The 18,452-nt window shown below is 41.3% G+C and overlaps 3 protein-coding genes across 3 annotated transcripts; all 3 read right to left on the bottom strand.

Annotated features, from left to right (window-relative positions):
- Positions 1-784: 784 nt before the first annotated feature.
- LOC143271667 (interferon alpha-12-like) lies at positions 785-1,357 on the bottom strand. Its single transcript, XM_076563553.1, has one exon. The coding sequence runs from the start codon at positions 1,355-1,357 to the stop codon at positions 785-787; it is 573 nt and encodes a 190-aa protein (XP_076419668.1).
- A 4,752-nt stretch (positions 1,358-6,109) lies between these two features.
- LOC143271668 (interferon alpha-12-like) lies at positions 6,110-6,682 on the bottom strand. The gene has a single exon (XM_076563554.1). The coding sequence runs from the start codon at positions 6,680-6,682 to the stop codon at positions 6,110-6,112; it is 573 nt and encodes a 190-aa protein (XP_076419669.1).
- Positions 6,683-11,477: 4,795 nt separating this feature from the next.
- On the bottom strand, positions 11,478-12,050 carry LOC143271669 (interferon alpha-12-like). The gene has a single exon (XM_076563555.1). The coding sequence runs from the start codon at positions 12,048-12,050 to the stop codon at positions 11,478-11,480; it is 573 nt and encodes a 190-aa protein (XP_076419670.1).
- Between the last annotated feature and the right edge of the window lie 6,402 nt (positions 12,051-18,452).

Raw genomic sequence — 18,452 nt, forward strand, 5'->3', positions numbered from 1 at the left:
TATTTTATTTTGGTTTCATGGTCTCGCTCATCTTTGGAATCCAATCGAGTTCATCTGATAAAAGTTGGGAGTCAAATGTTAGTTATGGGAGGCCAGAGAGGTCAGGGAGAATTGTAGTTCAGGAGGACTAAGACACAATGGAACACATGTAAGATGTTCTGGTTTCCTTCTATACAGCATGCTAGCTATACATCCAGGGAGTACTATCTCATGGACAGAACTAAGATTTTACCATCAGTGAAGTGGAACTATGAGATGGCTGCAGCCACACACCTCTTAAGTCAAATCAGTACATATTGCTTTCAGTATTATTTCCTTCCAAATCCAGGTGTGTTATATTTATGGTGTACAGAATGAGTTTAGAAGCATCAAAAAGTTTTCAAAAGATAGAATGGCTGACACAGAAGTTTAAGCATTTATAGTAAAAAATTTATTTAATAGAAGAAACAAATTAACAATAATGGTTTGATAATTTAAAGAAAATAAAATATTCTATGGTATTAAAAATAACTAAAATCATGCAGATAGACAAACAGAAGAACTAATGAATAAAAATAAATAAATAAATAAATAAATAAATAAATAAATAAATAAATAAATAAATCATCTGAACCAAAAAGCAAATGCCCTTACACATCAACGAAACATAACCCAATATTAGGATAACTATCCAGGCAAGTGGAATCAATGATATTAAAGTAAAGAGATATTGGAGAAGGCCAAATCTGAGCAGTGAGGTGCAGGATCCCAGCCCAGGAGAGTCCTCTTCAATTTGGCTCAGGACTTACTCCTTCTCCTCAGTCAGTCCTGCCAGCAGCTTGGCTGAGGAAGACAGGGCTCTCCTGACTTCTGCTCTGACCACCTCCCAGGCACAGGGGCTGTGTTTCTTCTCCTTCAGGTAGACAGTGATCCGGTGGAAGTAGTTCCTCACAGCCACCAGGGAGTCTTCCTGGTTCGAGGAAGGCTCCTGCACCTCATCCTGCTCCATCAGACAAGCTTGCAGGTCTTTGAGCTGGTGGTGGAGGTCAGTGCAGAATGTGTTTAGGAGGCTTGTCTCCCAAGCAGCAGATGAGTCCTTTGAGCTGAAGAGGATCAGGACCTGCTGGGTCAGCTCCTGCAGGACAGGGATGGCTTGGGCCTTCTGGATCTGCTGGGTATCTACCTTCTCCAGAGGGAATGCAAAGTCCATTCTGTCCTTCAGACAGGAGAGAGGGGAGAGTCTCCTCATTTGTGCCAGGAGTGTGGAGGCTCTCTTGTTCCTGAGGTGATGAGTGTGAGGCAGGTTACATCCCAGAGAGCAGCTTGACCAGTAGTGCATCACCACCAGGAATGTCAGGAGAGCACAGGGCCTGGCCATTGTGAATGTTGCAGATGCTGCTGGTCCTCTGGGCTATGTCGTCCTGAAGTTTTGCCTCTAGGTTCTCTGAAGTCCATCCTGGCTGGGTCCATGTGTCTTAAATAAGAGAAAGCACTAGTTTCCATTTTCTTAATGCCCTCCCATTATTCTCCCATGTACTTTTCACTTTCTTTCAGTCATTCTCTGTTTGTTTCTTGCCATTTTTTCCCACCTTTCTTTTGTTTTCGTTATTGCTTCCACTGTCAATGCTCCCTCAACAAAGCTTCTCTAGAGTTTATTCCTGAAAGACATTAGGGTTGATATTTATAACACAGATAAACCTTTCCTGTGTGAAACCACTTACCTGTAAATCATAAAACCTTACATCAGATAATTGTCCTGAAAATTTCTTGAAGTTCATGCTGCATTTAAATTTTGTGGGTCATATTTTATATTAATATACCTATTTAAATTATGATGTCTATTATTTTTCAAATAATTTTTTGTGAGTCTACATGTGTTATTTGAAACAATGGCACATGTCAAAATCTTATCTATTTTGTTTAGGGCTGCAAGGGCGAGTTATTTTTACTAGTTGTCTTAAATGAGTTCAATTCTAAAGTTTATAAAAAAATTAAATTTGGCTTTTATTGTATATTAGGTATTTTTTGAATGATCATTTGGTGGTTGTTATGGCACAATCAACAAGAGCTTCCTGATCAAGACTGACATATTCATGTTGATCCCTGGAACTCATGGTGGGAGCAGAAAACTGACTCATGGAAGTTGTTCTCTCACTCCACATGCCGGCTGTGGCATGATCTTTGCTGCACACACACATATGTTCACAAAAACTCATAAAATTTATCATCTATGCTTTGCTCTAAGGAAAAGTTTTAGCCTTATTCTTTACACAATTGTTTCCTCTGTCCTTAGGATGGAAAGGGATGCCGACCTGGCCTGTGGGTTTCTTGAACTGTTTAGTATTCCTGGAGACCATTGGTCTTCAAGAAAAACAGCCGGGGCTTCTCTGTGTTATAGGCATTGTGACCTTTACAGTTAACAGAACGGCTCTGAAAAAAAAATCTCTCTGTCATGGACCAGTTTTGTCAGCCATTGTCTTGTGCTTCACAGTTCCTTCGAAGACAGGATCTATGGATACATCTCCCTTTCTGCCCACCATTCCTGTTTCGAGGATTTTTTTGACCAGCAACAACTACCCAAAATGGAATGCTCATGCTTTCTAGCTGTGTCTGAGTTTAGAGACTTTAATCCTTGGTTGCTGCCTTTTCTCTAAGTGCCCTGTGACTTCTGCAGTGGGGTTTGCGTCTACTCACACTCTCTGCTGCACAGTGGGGCAGAGTGTCCTCAGCCCTCTTCTTGTATCCCACTCCCTGAGACTGCTCACCTTATCCTGATGACGTCAGCACTCACACACAGTGTGGTGTTTGCTTGGTTTTTAGCATCATAGTGCTAGAAGATGGCTGTTCTGGTTTCAGTGGATTCAGCAGTGAACACATGGCCAGAGATCAGAGTGTCAAGAATCCCCAGATGTCAAGAGCAGAAGATCCTGTAATCTACAGTGATGTGCAAATGTCCCAGTTTGTCCTTAGGACATTTGCAGTAGGTAAGTATTTGTGGTTTTTCCAAAATATAGTTTTGTGGCCAATATTTGCTCACTGAGTGCTTGCTGTGCCTGAAGTTGGGAGGTGGAAATACAGACCAGAAGACGCAGTGATCGCAGTGCCTCTGACTGCCTATTAGTTATCCAGAAGATTGGACCTACAGATATTTATGTAATTTTACTTTAGTAGTGGATACTGCACACACTCTGTCTTTGTCCATTCAAAAACTGAGCATTGGAGAACTTTGAGGGATTCTATCACATAGAAGAGTTTCAGTATTGCCAATATGTATAATTATTCATTTATTTTTTCTATGGTGATGTTGGCTCCATGGTGGATGTCATTTCTCTTTTGAATTTTCATTACCTTGAATATTTTGTTTCTTTTTTCCACTTTCCTAGAGAGAAGATACTGACGTTGCTTGGTGGCATTGTACTGAAACTGTGGTGTCACTTGAAATGAAAGCCAAAAAAGGAAGTGATGTCATCCCAGAGGGGAAGCAATAGCAGCAATGTTTATAGTGTTCAACTTAAAAGTTCAATGGCCGCAAAATAAAGTAATTTTACATCAAACCGAGTGCATTTTGGAACGTGAACTGCAGAGTCAATGCAATCACAGTCAAAATATCAATGATTTACTTCCTGGTAATATCAATCTTAACACACCTGTGGAAACAGGAAGTTGCTGGAGAGCAGGAATGTCAAGAATAAGAGCAATGGCTCTTATTGTGCCCTCCACATCACCCTCCATATCACCCTCCACATCTCACAGAGGATAAGTGCATCTCTCAGTGCTCCTCAGAGAAGGTTCTCATGGCAGTAGATGACTGACTGGACACAGACCCTAACAAGTGGTTAATGTACAGGGAATAGGTGTCTGAGCAAAGACCAGTATGGCTTTCCTGGCTTCCATAGGGCAGTACTCTTTACACAAGATCTGGCAGGATGATGGGTATTCCCAGAGACACTTTCTGACTGTAGGAAACAGGGGTTTGTAGACATAATATAGTAGCTGCAGGTCCATATTTATAGCAGCTGTGACTGCATGCACAGTCTGAGTATGATGGAGACAGACAAAATCCCAGTTTCAATCAGGGAGCGTGTCAGGAAATCCCAGCCCAAGCTGAGAAACTATTTTCAACTGATGGCTGTTGGGATTGGAAGATTCAGTTATCCTCAGTAATGGGGCCCCTGAGAGGTTGCCCGTGTTCCACTAGATGGCGGTGTACCCATGCAAAACTGGCAACAGTTAGCAAACAGATTCTGTGATCCTAGTCCAAACACTGGGCTGAGCTCCTGGACATCAGTAGGAGAGAGGGAGGTGGGACCTAGGAGCAAAGGGGGCGGGGAGTCAAGATCATGATGGGGAAAAACACAGCGACAGCTGACCTGATCTAGTGGGAGCCCTGGGACTCTGGATTGAGAGCTGGCAGACCTGCATGGGACCCAACTAGGCCCTCTGAATGCTGCTGAGACTTGTGTGGCTTGATCTGTTTGTGAGGCCCTGGCAGTGGGACCAGGACTTGTCCCAAGTGCAAGAACTGGCTTGGGGGATCCCAAACCCTATGCTGGGACACCTTGCTCAGCCTGAAGCAGTGGGGAGCTATGCTCAACTTGGTATGCCACACTTTGTTGACTCCCAAGGGAGGCCTTATCTCCTTTGAGGATTGGGGGGGGGGGAGGTGTAAAAGGTGAATGCAGAAGAAAGGGAGGGAGGGGAAACTGGGCTTAGTATGTAAAATGAAAAAAATAAAATAAAAAAAGATACCAAATGAAATTGTGAGTAATTGGCTGTGTTGCTTTAGAAGACTTGCATTCACTTCCCTTTTTAGATTTATTTCAAGGTATGTTTTTGAGGCTATTATGAATGGAATTTATCCTGGATAATTCTAAGTTCAACCTGACACCAGATAGGTTCATGTGGGAGGAAGGGATGTCACCAGGGAAGAGGTCTCTTCAGATTCACACAGGAGACCAGTCTCTCAATCATTTTAATAACTGATGATGCTGTAGGAGTGTCCAACACACTATGAGCGATCCATCCCCTGGGCAGGTGGTCCTGCAGAGTATTTGAAAGCAGGCTGAGCAGGCACTGAGGCATCAAGGCAGTAGACAGTGTGTTCCTCCATGATCTCTATATCAGCCCCAGCCTTCAGGTTCTTGCCCTGATTAAGATCCTGCCAAACCTCTGTCAGTGATGTAATATGCTGTGATCTTAAACTAAAGTAAACAATTTCTACCCCAAAATGCTTTAAGTCATTATATTTTATCGCAGCAATTGAAGACATCACCAAGAAAGGCAGACACTCCATTTTTATCTTTTTTCATGTTTTACTTTTTTAATGGTATGTAGGAAGATCCTCATTTGTTGATTGCTATTTTATTTTGATTTCATGGTCTCCCTCATCTTTGGAATCCAATCAAGTTCATCTGATAGAAGTTGGGAGTTAAATGTTAGTTATGGGAGGCCAGAGATGTCAGGGGGAATTGTTTGTCAGGAGGACTAAGGCACAATGGAACACATGCAAGATGTTCTGGTTTCCTTCTGTACAGCATGCTAGCTTTACATCCAGAGGAGTACTATCTAATGGAGAAAAGTAAGATTTTTACCATCAGTGAACAGGAACTATGAGATGGCTGCATCAACTCACCTCTTAAGTCTAAGCAGTACACATTGCTTCAGTATTATTTCCTACCGAGTCCAGGTGTGTTATATTTATGGTATACAGAATGAGTTTAGAAGCATCAAAAAGTTTTCAATAGATAGAATAGCTGACACATAAGATTAAGCATGCATAGTAAAAAATTTATTGAATAGAAGAAATAAATTAACAGTTACAGTTTGATAATTTATACAAAATATGAAATTCTATGGTATTAAAAATAACTAATATCATGCAGAGAGACAAACAAGCAGAAGAAATAATAAAAATAAATAAATAAATAAATAAATAAATAAGAAAATAAAACATCTGAACCATAAGCAAATGCCCTTATACATGAATGAAACATAACCCAATATTAGGATAGCTATCCAGGCAAGGTGAATCAGTGATGTCAACGTCAAAGAGTTCTTCGAGAAGGCCAAATCTGAGCAGTGAGGTGCAGCATCCTAGCCCAGGAGAGTCCTCTCCACTTTGGCTCAGGACTTACTCCTTCTCCTCAGTCAGTCCTGCCAGTAGCTTGGCTGAGGAAGACAGGGCTCTCCTTACTTCTGCTCTGACCACCTCCCAGGCACAGGGGCTGTGTTTCTTCTCCTTCAGGTAGACAGTGATCCTGTGGAAGTAGTTCCTCACAGCCACCAGGGAGTCTTCCTGGCTTGAAGAAGGTTCCTGCACCTCACCTTGCTCCATCAGACAGGCTTGCAGGTCTTTGAGCTGGTGGTGGAGGTCAGTGCAGAATGTGTTTAGGAGGCTTGTCTCCCAAGCAGCAGATGAGTCCTTTGAGCTGAAGAGGATCAGGACCTGCTGGGTCAGCTCCTGCAGGACAGGGATGGCTTGGGCCTTCTGGATCTGCTGGGTATCTACCTTCTCCAGAGGGAATGCAAAGTCCATTCTGTCCTTCAGACAGGAGAGAGGGGAGAGTCTCCTCACTTGTGCCAGGAGTGTGGAGGCTCTCTTGTTCCTGAGGTGATGAGTGTGAGGCAGGTTACATCCCAGAGAGCAGCTTGACCAGTAGTGCATCACCACCAGGAATGTCAGGAGAGCACAGGGCCTGGCCATTGTGAATGTTGCAGATGCTGCTGGTCCTCTGGGCTCTGTGGTCCTGAACCTTCTCCTCTAGGTTCTCTGAAGTCCATCCTGGCTGGGTCCATGTGTCTTAAATAAGAGAAAGCACTAGTTTCCATTTTCTTAATGCCCTCCATTATTCACCCATGTGCTTTTCACTTTCTTTCAGTCATCCCATGCTTGTTTCTTGCCATTTTTTCCCACCTTTCTTTTGTTTTCGTTATTGCTTCCACTGTCAATGCTCCCTCAACAAAGCTTCTCTAGAGTTTATTCCTGAAAGACATTAGGGTTGATATTTATAACACAGATAAACCTTTCCTGTGTGAAATCACTTACCTGTAAATCATAAAACCTTACATCAGATAATTGTCCTGAAAATTTCTTGAAGTTCATGTTGCATTGAATATTGTGGGTCATATTTGTTCCTTAATATAGCTACCTGATTTGTAACCTCAATTTTGTTTCAAATAATTTTTGGTGAGTCTACAGGTATTATTTGAAGAAATGGCACATGTCAAAATCTTATGTATGTTGGTTAGGGTTTGACGTTGAGATTTTTTTCTAGTTGTCTTAATATACTTGAATTCTTAAGTATATGAAGGATCAAATTTGTTTTTTATTGTATATTAGGCATTTATTGAATGATCATTTGATGGTTATTATGGCACAATCAATAAGATTTTCCTGGTCAAGACTGACATATTCATGTTCATCCCTGGAACTCATGGTGGGAGCAGAAAACTGACTCATGGAAGTTGTTCTCTCACTCCACATGCCTGCTGTGGCATGATTTTTACTGCATACACACACACACACACACACACACACACACACACACACATGTTCACAAAAACTCATAAAATTTATCATCTGTGCTTTGCTCTAAGGAAAAGTTTCAGCCTTAAACTTTACAGTATTGTTTCCTCTGTCCTTGGATGGAAACGGATGCCGTCTTGGCCTGTGGGTTTCTTGAACTCTTTTCTGTTCCAGGAGACCCTTCCTCTGAATGAAGAACAGTTCAGGCTTCTCTGTGTTATAGTCATTGTGACCTCTATAGTTAACAGAACGGCTCTGAAAAAGATCTCTCTGTCATGGATCAGTTTTGTCAGCCATTGTCTTGTGCTTCACAGTTCCTTCAAAGTCAGGATCCATGGATACATCTCCCTTTCTGCCCACCATTCCTGTTTTGATGATTTTTTGACCAGCAACAACTACCCAAAATGGAATGCACGTTCTTTCTAGCTGTGTCTGAGTTTAGAGACTGTGATCCTTGGTTGCTGCCTTTTCTCTAAGTGCCCTGTGACTCTTCGGTGGCTTTTGAGTCTACAAACACTCTCTGCTGCACATTGGCGCACAAGGTCCTTAGCCCTCTTCTTGTACCCCACTCTCTGAGACCGCTCTCCATATCTTGATGATATCAGCACTCACACACAGTGTGGTGCTTGCTTGGTTTTTAGTGTCATAAGTCCTAGAAGATCGATTCTTTCGTTTCAGTGGATTCATTAGAAAGGCTTTTGTGCTCAGCAGTGAACACTTGACCAGAGATCAGAGTGTCAAGAATCCCCAGATGTCAACATCAGAAGACCCGGTGGTCTGTAGTGATGTGTAAATGCCCCAGTTTGTCCTGAGGACATTTGTAAGATATAAGTATTTGTGTTTTTTCCAAAATCTAGTTTTTTGATCAATATTTGCTCACTGAGTGCTTGCTGTGCCTGAAGTTAGGAGGTAGATATACAGACCAGAAGACACAGTGATAGCAGTACCTCTGATTGCCTATTAGTTACGCAGAAGTTTAGACTTACAGATATTTATCCAGTTTTACTTTAGTAGTGGATACTGCTCAAATTCTGTCTTTGTCCATTCAAAAACTGAGCATTGGAGAACTTTGAGGGATTCTATCACATAGAAGAGTTTCAGTATTGCCAATATGTATAATTATTCATTTATTTTTTCTATGGTGATGTTGGCTCCATGGTGGATGTCATTTCTCTTTTGAATTTTCATTACCTTGAATATTTTGTTTCTTTTTTCCACTTTCCTAGAGAGAAGATACTGACGTTGCTTGGTGGCATTGTACTGAAACTGTGGTGTCACTTGAAATGAAAGCCAAAAAAGGAAGTGATGTCATCCCAGAGGGGAAGCAATAGCAGCAATGTTTATAGTGTTCAACTTAAAAGTTCAATGGCCGCAAAATAAAGTAATTTTACATCAAACCGAGTGCATTTTGGAACGTGAACTGCAGAGTCAATGCAATCACAGTCAAAATTTCATTGATTTTCTACCTGGTAATATCAATCTTAACACACCTGTGGAAACAGGAAGCTGCTGGAGAATAGGAATGTCAAGAATAAGAGCAATGGCTGTGGTGTCAAAAGGCCTGATTTCATACATCACCCTCCACATCTCACAGAGGATAAGTGCATCTCTCAGTCTCCTCAGAGGAGGTTCTCATGACAATAGATGACTGGACACAGACCCTTACAAGTGGTTAATGTACAGGGAATAAGTGTCTGAGCAAAGACCACTATATCTTTCCTGGCTTCCATAGGGTAGTATTCCTTACACAAGAGCTGGCAGGAAGATGGGTGATCCCAGAGACACTTTCTGACGGCAGGAAACAGGGGTTTGTAGACACAATATAGTAGCTGCAGGTCCATATTGATAGCAGTAGTGACTGGTGCTATCTGAATATGAAAGAGACAGATAAAATCCCAGTTTCAAGCAGGGAAGATACCAGGAAATCCCAGCCCTAGTTGAGAAACTATTTTCAACTAATGGCTGCTGGGAGTGGAAGATTCAGTTATCCTCAGTAATGGGGCCCCTGAGAGGTTGCCTGTGTTCCACTAGATGGCGGTGTACCCATGCAAAACTGGCAACAGCAAACAGATTCTGTGATCCTAGTCCAAGCACTTGGCTGAGCTCCTGGAGATCAGCAGAAGAGAGGGAGGTGGGACCTAGGAGCAAAGTGGGCAGGGAGTCAAGATCATAATAGGGGAAACCACAGAGACAGCTTACCTGAGCTTGAGGGAGCTCAGGGACTCTGGATTGACAGCTGGGGGACCTGCATGGGACCCAATTATGTCCTCTGAATGTGGCTGATACTTGTGTGGCTTGATCTTTTTGTGAAGCCCCTGCCAGCGGGAGCAGGACCTGTCCCAAGTGCAAGAGCTGGCTTTTGAAGCCCAGACCCTTTGCTGGGGATACCCTCCCTGTTCAGCCTTGAAGCAGTGGATAGAGGCTGTGCCATGCCTCAGCTTTGTATGCTATACTTTGCAGACTATCCATGAGAGGTAGTACTACTATCCGAGGACTGAATGGGGGTGGTGGTGGTTATGGAGTGAAGAGCAGGAGAGGACAATGGAGGGATAATTGGGTTTATAATGTTTAATGAAAAAAATTTAAATATAAAAGATACCTAATGAAATTGAGAGGTATTAGCCATGTAATTTTAGAAGAATATCAATTCCCTTGTTAGATTTATTTCAAGGTATGTTTTTTTGAGGCTGTTATGAATGCAATTTTACCTGGATAATTCTAAATTCATCTTGACACCAGATAGGGTCATGTGGGAAGAAGGGATCTCACCAGGGAAGATTTCTCTACAGAATTGCCCTGGAGACCAGTCTCTAAATCATTTTAGTAACTGATGACTGCTGTAGGAATGTCCAGCACAATGTGGGTGATCCAAGCATGGGCAGGTGGTCCTGAAGAGTATTAGAAAGCAGTGAGCGTCCCTGAGGCATCAAGACAGGAGACAGTGTATTCCTCCATGACCTCTATATCAGCCCCTGCCTTCCTGTTCCTGCCCTGTTTAAGATCTTGCCAAACCTCTGTCAGTGATGTGATTTTAAAGCAAAATAAATAATTTCTACCCCAAACTGATTTAGGTCATGATATTGTATCTCAGCAATTGAAGCCATCACCAAGACAGGGCTGACACTCCCTTTTTTCTTTTATCATGTTTCACTTTTTTAATGGTATGTAGGAAGATCCTCTTTTGTTGATGTGCTTTATTTTATTTTGGTTTCATGGTCTCCCTCATCTTTGGGATCCAATCGTGTTAATCTGATAGAAGTTGGGAGTCAAATTTTTTTACTGGGGCCAGTGAATTCAGGGGGATTTGTTGGTCAAGAGGACTAAGGCACAATAGAACACAAGCAAGATGTCTGGTTTCCTTCTGTACAGCATGCTGGCCACACATCTAGAGGAGTGCTATCTAATGGAAATAAGTAAGATTTTACCATCAGTGAACAGGAACTATGAGATGGTTGCATCAACTCACCTCTTAAGTCAAATCAGTACACATTGCTTTCAGTATTATTTCCTACTGAGTCCTGGTGTTTAATGTTTATGGTGTACAGAATAAGTTTAAAAGCATCAAAAAGTTTTCAAATTATCTAATGGCAGACAAATAAGTTTAAACATGTATAGTAAAAAATTTAATGAACAGAAGAAATACGTTAACAATACAGTTTGATATCTTAAAGAAAATATGAAATTCTTTGGTATTATAAATAACTAAAATCATGTAAATAGACAAACAAGCAGAACTGATAAATAAATATAAGTATATATATGTATATATATAAACAAAGGAATAAATAAAACATCTGAATCAATAAACCAGTGCCCTTACAGATCAACACAAATATAACCCAATATTAGGATAATTATCCAGGCAAGTTGAATCAATGAGGTCAAAGTCAAAGAGATCTTGGAGAAGGCCAAATCTGAGCAGTGAGGTGCAGGATCCCAGCCCAGGAGAGTCCTCTCCACTTTGGCTCAGGACTTACTCCTTCTCCTCAGTCAGTCCTGCCGGCAGCTTGGCTGAGGAAGACAGGGCTCTCCTGACTTCTTCTCTGACCACCTCCCAGGCACAGGGGCTGTGTTTCTTCTCCTTCAGGTAGACAGTGATCCTGTGGAAGTAGTTTATCACAGCCACCAGGGAGTCTTCCTGGCTCAGGGAAGGTTCTTGCACCTCCACCTGCTGCCTCAGACAGGCTTGCAGGTCTTTGAGCTGGTGGTGGAGACCAGTGCAGAATGTGTCTAGAAGACTTGTCTCCCAAGCAGCAAATGAGTCCTTTGAGCTGAAGAGGATCAGGACCTGCTGGGTCAGCTCCTGCAGGACAGGGATGGCTTGGGTCTTCTGGATCTGCTGGGCATCTACCTTCTCCAGAGGGAATACAAAGTCTAATCTGTCCTTCAGGCAGGAGAGAGGGCAGAGTCTCCTCATTTGTGCCAGGAGTGTAGAGGCTCTCTTGTTCCTGAGGTGATGAGTCTGAGGCAGGTCACATCCTAGACAGCAGCTTGACCAGTAGTGCATCACCACCAGGAATGTCAGGAGAGCACAGGGCCTGGCCATTGTGAATGTTGCAGATGCTGCTGGTCCTCTGGGCTCTGTGGTCCTGAACCTTCTCCTCTAGGTTCTCTGAAGTCCATCCTGGCTGGGTCCATGTGTCTTATATAAGAGAAAGTACTAGTTTCCATTTTCTGAATGCTCTCCCCTCTCTTTTCTACTATTTTTCAGTAAATTAACTCATTTTCTTTTTGTGTCTGTTTTTTTTCCTAAATCCTTTTGATTTTCTTCATTGCTTTCTCTTTTGCTGCTGCTTACACAAAGCTTCTTTACTGTTTTTCTTTATAAATATAATTGTTATTAAGTATTACACCAGGGTTATACATTTTTGATTGAAATTTCCGCATCTATTTCAAAGACAAAATTTCCTCAGATATCTTCTATTTCATTTTATAATTAATTATTTTCTTTTATTTATATCATTTACTTAAGTATTTAACTTATCATGTAAGTTATGATGCAGTTTTTCTAATAAATATATTTTAAAAAGATGTAGTTTAATGTTTCCCAACATTTGAACCGCTAAAATTTAGTTCTTCATATTGCCCACAATAATTGTAATATAAATATATATAAAAGGTTAATTTAAACATCACAGTTAATTAGTTATCTAACCAATGATTGTATAAAAATCCTTGCTGTTCAAGGCTGTTGAACTGAGGCTGATTCCTTGATCCCATGGTTGAAATAGAGAACTCGCCCCTGTATGTTTGCCTCTGACCACCACATACACAAAGAGGCAATCTTTGGCATGCACAACGCAGTCTCACACGCATAATCACACACACACACACACACACACACACATACACTTACATATTTATATACACCTCCTCATTCATACTTGCACATAACCACACAAGTTCACATACAAACACAGACACACAACCTGACATACACACCAACTGATTTGCATGGTCATACACATACCATCACACTTACTATCATAAACACACAGGTACACTCTCTCACTCTAAATTGTACACACATGTACATACACCAAGAAACACAGTGAAGGACACAAGAAACACACATAGATATAAATTCTCATGTACAAGTGAACACATACACACCCAAATACACACACTGACATATCTAGACACACACATGAAGACATTCATATACACACTCACATAAAACATACATATAAATGCACATTTCCATACACATCTACTCCCACACACATGCAAACATACACACACACTCCAAAATTCACACACAGCCATACAGAAGGCATACGTTTTGACATTTAAACACATATACATATACTAAAACACATACACACATATATACACATTTCCACAATAAACACAAGTACATACACATGATAATTCACATATAAACACACATACAGTCATATAACACACACACATACACATATACTCACACATATGTACTCCCACACATATGCATTCATTCTGACAAACATACACACTCAGATGCACACAGATACTCACATTCCAACATACACACAAACTCACACACAGACAAATGCACACAGAAAAACTCATACATTCACACATACAGACACATACACATGCAGATCCTTGCACACACATTCACATACATGCATTCTCTCACACGCATGCATACACACATACAAACTCAGACACATACACACATCACACACATACAGATATAAAGACACATATGGACACATATTCACACACTTACACAAGAGTAATAAGAAATTAAAGTTTAAAAAATAAGTTAAATTTTTTGCTTATTTTGTTTCACAACTTTAGAACATTATATCCGTGGATTTCTGGATCCATGGTATAGTGGGAAGACCATGTGATTCATGAAGTTCCTCACTTCATGGTGGCCAAAGACGCAGACAGGGACAAAGTGTGTCCTTAGATGGAGCCCCAATCTTCCTCCAGCAAAGCCTCACTACCTAGTAGTCCACTCATCTCCAACAATCAGCAGGCTTTCACTGATACAGTTTGTTCCTTGAGGATGATGAAGGCTCATGTTCCCTGTGAACACTGCTCCCATGAGTACCAGCCTCCAGCACAGGAAACCTGGAGAGACACTCCATATCCAAACCACAACATACAGGTAAAGTGTCTGAACACTTGATTTCAAAGGCTTAGGATCTCAAATGCTGTGCCATGAGTATTATTACAATCATACCAAATTTATAATCACTTTAGTCAGCATGTGATGTTTATCCTCATGCACAGGACACTGCAATGTGGTTGAGTCCCTATAAACAACGTTTGTGCCACATCATAAGAGAAGCAGTTCTAGCTCCTCAATGTCTCCTACAGCAGCTGGGGATCTGCAGGATCATTTCTGTGTGTTTGGAAATTCAAAGTCTTTGTCCTCATTCTGTAAATAATAAATGAATTAATTTAAATAACCACAACAAATAAAGTTATATTGTTTTATGTCATGTAAAAAGCCATTCTGTGTCGGAGAACATTAGAGTCACTGTTCCCCTCATCTCCAAACTGCATCTACCCGCAATATTTGTTTCTCTCTTTTGATAATTTCAGTTTCTTCTACTTTAGACGCATACACTGTGGTCAGAGACTTCCAAAACCAGTCCCCTCATCTCTGTATCTACTGACCCTGGTGATGATTTCTTTGCTATGCAGACCCTTCTTAGTGCCATTTAATCCCCTCTTCCATGATCTTCTGAATGGTCATCTTGTAAACCTTATTCAGGAAGTCTGTGTTTCTGCCATTCCTTAGATCCACATAGGTGACATGACTGATGTTTGAGTTTCAAATATTAGAAAGGGGGAAATTGTATGAATCTGTTAAGCATGTATCACAGGGCTGGTCTAGTGATAGCAGAGTCCTTTAATCTGTGTCTGAAAGTCCATTTCTCCTCCATTACTAGAACATGACTTTGTAGATGTGATCTTCATGGTGGAACTTGCTGCTTTTTGTACTTGTCCAAAATGTCTCCCTGAGGCTAGGGCAAAGAGTTGTAGATTAATTCTGTTGGCAGAGAAGTCTTAATAATGAAAAGGAGCAAGCTGAGAAGGAAAAATACAAGATATACTATGTGAGAAGAAAAGGAGTACCACAGAAGTGGAAGGGACCTAAGTTATATGTTCAAGGACATAAACAGATTAAGAAATGGAATAATGGGAGTAGTGACCTCAAGGCAAGATCTCACCCAGCTAAGATCCCAACTTGTGAAAAAGAATTAAAGAAAAGCTTAGATCTGAGTATGGTGGGCACACCTTTAATCCCAGAGACAGAGGCAAGAGGATTTCTGAGTTTGAGGCTAGCCTGGTCTACAGATCCAGGTTCAGGACAACTAAGCTTAGGAGGCAAAGGAAATAATGGAAAAGAGAAAGTTGGTGAAGATGTAATTGAACAAGGGGGCCAAGTTCCAGCCCCAGTAAGTAGCAGAACTTGGCAGCTTTGGCCACATGGTTCTAGTTTTAGCGTCAAGGGTAGAATAAGAAAGGGTAGAGGAAAGGGGTTATGGACTCTTGCTATTCACCAAGACTCCTTAAGACTTGGCTTTATCCTCTGGAAAAGCCCTTGGCTTCTTCCAGGTATTAGCTTTTGCTATAGTCAGCTGAATTCCTACTTCATATTTCTATGTCCTGCAGCACCCAGCACTATGTCTGCCATGTTTCTTGCCAGGATGATAATGGACTAAACCTCTGAAATGGTAAGCTAGTCACAATTAAAAGTTTTCATTTTGTAAGAGTTGCCATGGTCATGGTGTCTCTTCACATCAATAGAAACCCTAAGATGCTCTCCTTACATCATGGTCCCGTCTCAGTTCTTCTATTCCTGTCTCTTGATTCCCTAGTTCTATTGAACCAAAGCAGATATGGCTATAAATGTTTTCTTGGCAAGATGATATTATGGAACTGCTTCACAGTAATTTATTCTATTATATAAACATAAGGATGATTAAAATTACCTTAAAAATAAGCATCAAGCTGGGCGGTGGTGGTGCACGCCTTTAATCCCAGCACTCGGGAGGCAGAGCCAGGCGGATCTCTGTGAGTTCGAGGCCAGCCTGGGCTACCAAGTGAGCTCCAGGAAAGGCGCAAAGCTATGCAGAGAAACCCTGTCTCGAAAAACCAAAAAAAAAAAAAAGCATCAAGGAAAGAATGCAGAAAGTCATGTCTAAATGATGTTGCACAATGACACAGAGACTCTGGTTCATCAGTAATCATACTCCCTGACAGAGTCTTCTTCAGTTACAAGCTCTGCAGATCATCTTGGTATCAATCAATTTCCCACTAATACACACTCCACAGTGTCTGTCTCTACATATTCTAAACTCCTTTATCTATTATCTTGTGCTTCTCCTGATTACTCCAACATGGCAACATTCATGTGGGCATGTTTCACATCCAAAGTGGCAATGACAACTTTCTCCTGACTATGAAGTCAAGACCTGACACAAGGGAGGAATTTGTAGTTGACTAGTTACTCTTATGAATGAGTTGATGAAAAACAGAAAAAGAAAAAAAGAATATATATAAAAGGGTAGATTATTGAATCTAATCTGAAAAGAAAAAAAGAAGATAAAAAATGAAAACATAGAAGGTAGATTTTTGAATCTAATTAGAAAATTAAAAAGAGAATACAGATATAAGATAAAAAGGTGGATTATTGAATCTAATTTTAAACAAGAACTACTTGTTTTAAACAGAATAAGTAATGAAATTTTTTCTGAATTTGTCAAATGATAATGGACTAGACATTGTTAATGTATATAATGGAGTTTTCTGTCTGAATCCATCACATATTAATAAACTAGACATTGTTAATATAATTCTTGACTGTATATATTGTATATACTTATTGGATATACTTTTTCTTATATTAGTTATAACTTCATTTTTCTTTAGTTTTTCCACACAGGCTTTCTTTGTGTAGCTTTGGAGCCTGTCCTAGAACTCACTCTGTAGACCAGGCTAGCCTCAAACTCACAGAGATCCACCTGCCTCTGCCAACTGAGTGCTGGGATTAAAGTGTGTGCCACCACTGCCCAGCAACTTCATTTTTAAACAAAAAAGGAGAAATGTGATTGATATATTGTGCATCCCAATAAAATTATCTGGGGGTCAGAGAACAGAACAGACACTATATTAAACATAGAGTTTAGGCAGTTGTAGCACACACCTTTAACCCTAGCATTCGGGAAGCAGAGGTCCATCTGGATCTCTGTGAATTCAGGGCCACATTGAAAACAGCCAGGTATGGTGACACACACCTTTAATCCCAGGAAGTGATGACTAGAAGCAGAAAGGTATATAAGGCATAAGGACCAGGAACTAGAAGCTTTTTAAGCATTTAGGCTTTTAGCAGCAGTTCAACTGAGATCCAATTGGATGAGGACTCGGAGGCTTCCAATTTGAGGAAACAGAATCAACTGAGAAGCTGGCAAGGTGTGGTTAGTGGTAGCTTGCTCTGTCTCTCTGATCTCTCAGAAATCACCCTGCCCCCGCAAAAACAAGGAGTTGATGAGACATGTGGGCCTGAGCTACTGCTGAAGGCCATATCTTGGTCCACCATCTTGCTGCACTGGTGTGTGTGTGTTGATGTCCATGGGCCCTGTTACCACAGAGGTCCATAAGAACTTTACATGTTGAAATCCAAGGGCCATGCTGAGCCCACCTGTCCTTCACTGGCCCTGGGATGGCTAGCTCTGCCCCTTACTGGACATTTCAGCAGGAGAGCTGGCCCAGTCCCTCATGAGATATATAGCACCACACCCCTCACTGTGGGCATTGGAGAGCTGGCCCCAATGGCACTGGTATAGAAGAGTTGTCTCAAACCCTCACCTGAGGGGCTTGGTCCTAGCAGCCCAAACTGAGGAGTTCAGCTACCACTTAGACCCACATCCTAGCTAATGGGTTGGCCCACCCTATCAATGATCCCATTTATGATCTGAGAGAACTGGTCCTGCAGAACAATAACCCCAGCATCTCTATGACTGACTTGGGGCAATAACAGGATATTAGGGGAGTTTCTGTAGGATCCAGCAATGATGGTGTGCCAGAGACCAGAGGCCATGAATCAGACCAATGACTCACTGCAAAGAACATTTGAGGGTGAGGCTGACTGAAGAGAAAGGTATACTGTGTGACATACTGAATCTCCTGATGTCATTAGTACAAATGAAGAAGAGTTGGGGATGTGGGAAAGACAGTGGGTTGAGGTGGGTTTTTATGTTTGTTTCATTTTGCTTTTAATTAATTTCTGTCAGAGGTCAATGCTGAAGGGGTGAGTGATAGATATGGGAGTGCTGGGGGGGTGCAGGATTGGGGTGCATGATGTGAAATTCCCAAAGTATTATATATATGTATATATATATGAAGTGGATGGAAGTCTAGGGTTTCCCTGGCAGCTGAACCTATAGATGGACATTGTCTTCTTCCCTACATCTGTACTGAAGAATGCAAAGGGGCTGTTGGG

The sequence above is a fragment of the Peromyscus maniculatus genome, chromosome 2 (assembly GCF_049852395.1).
Source record: "Peromyscus maniculatus bairdii isolate BWxNUB_F1_BW_parent chromosome 2, HU_Pman_BW_mat_3.1, whole genome shotgun sequence".
In the NCBI taxonomy this organism is placed as follows: domain Eukaryota; kingdom Metazoa; phylum Chordata; class Mammalia; order Rodentia; family Cricetidae; genus Peromyscus; species Peromyscus maniculatus.

What these genes read in the sequence shown, in the direction of transcription:
- LOC143271667 (XM_076563553.1), bottom strand. Translation starts at nt 1,357, where the DNA reads ATGGCCAGGCCCTGTGCTCTCCTGACATTCCTGGTGGTGATGCACTAC.
- LOC143271668 (XM_076563554.1), bottom strand. Translation starts at nt 6,682, where the DNA reads ATGGCCAGGCCCTGTGCTCTCCTGACATTCCTGGTGGTGATGCACTAC.
- LOC143271669 (XM_076563555.1), bottom strand. Translation starts at nt 12,050, where the DNA reads ATGGCCAGGCCCTGTGCTCTCCTGACATTCCTGGTGGTGATGCACTAC.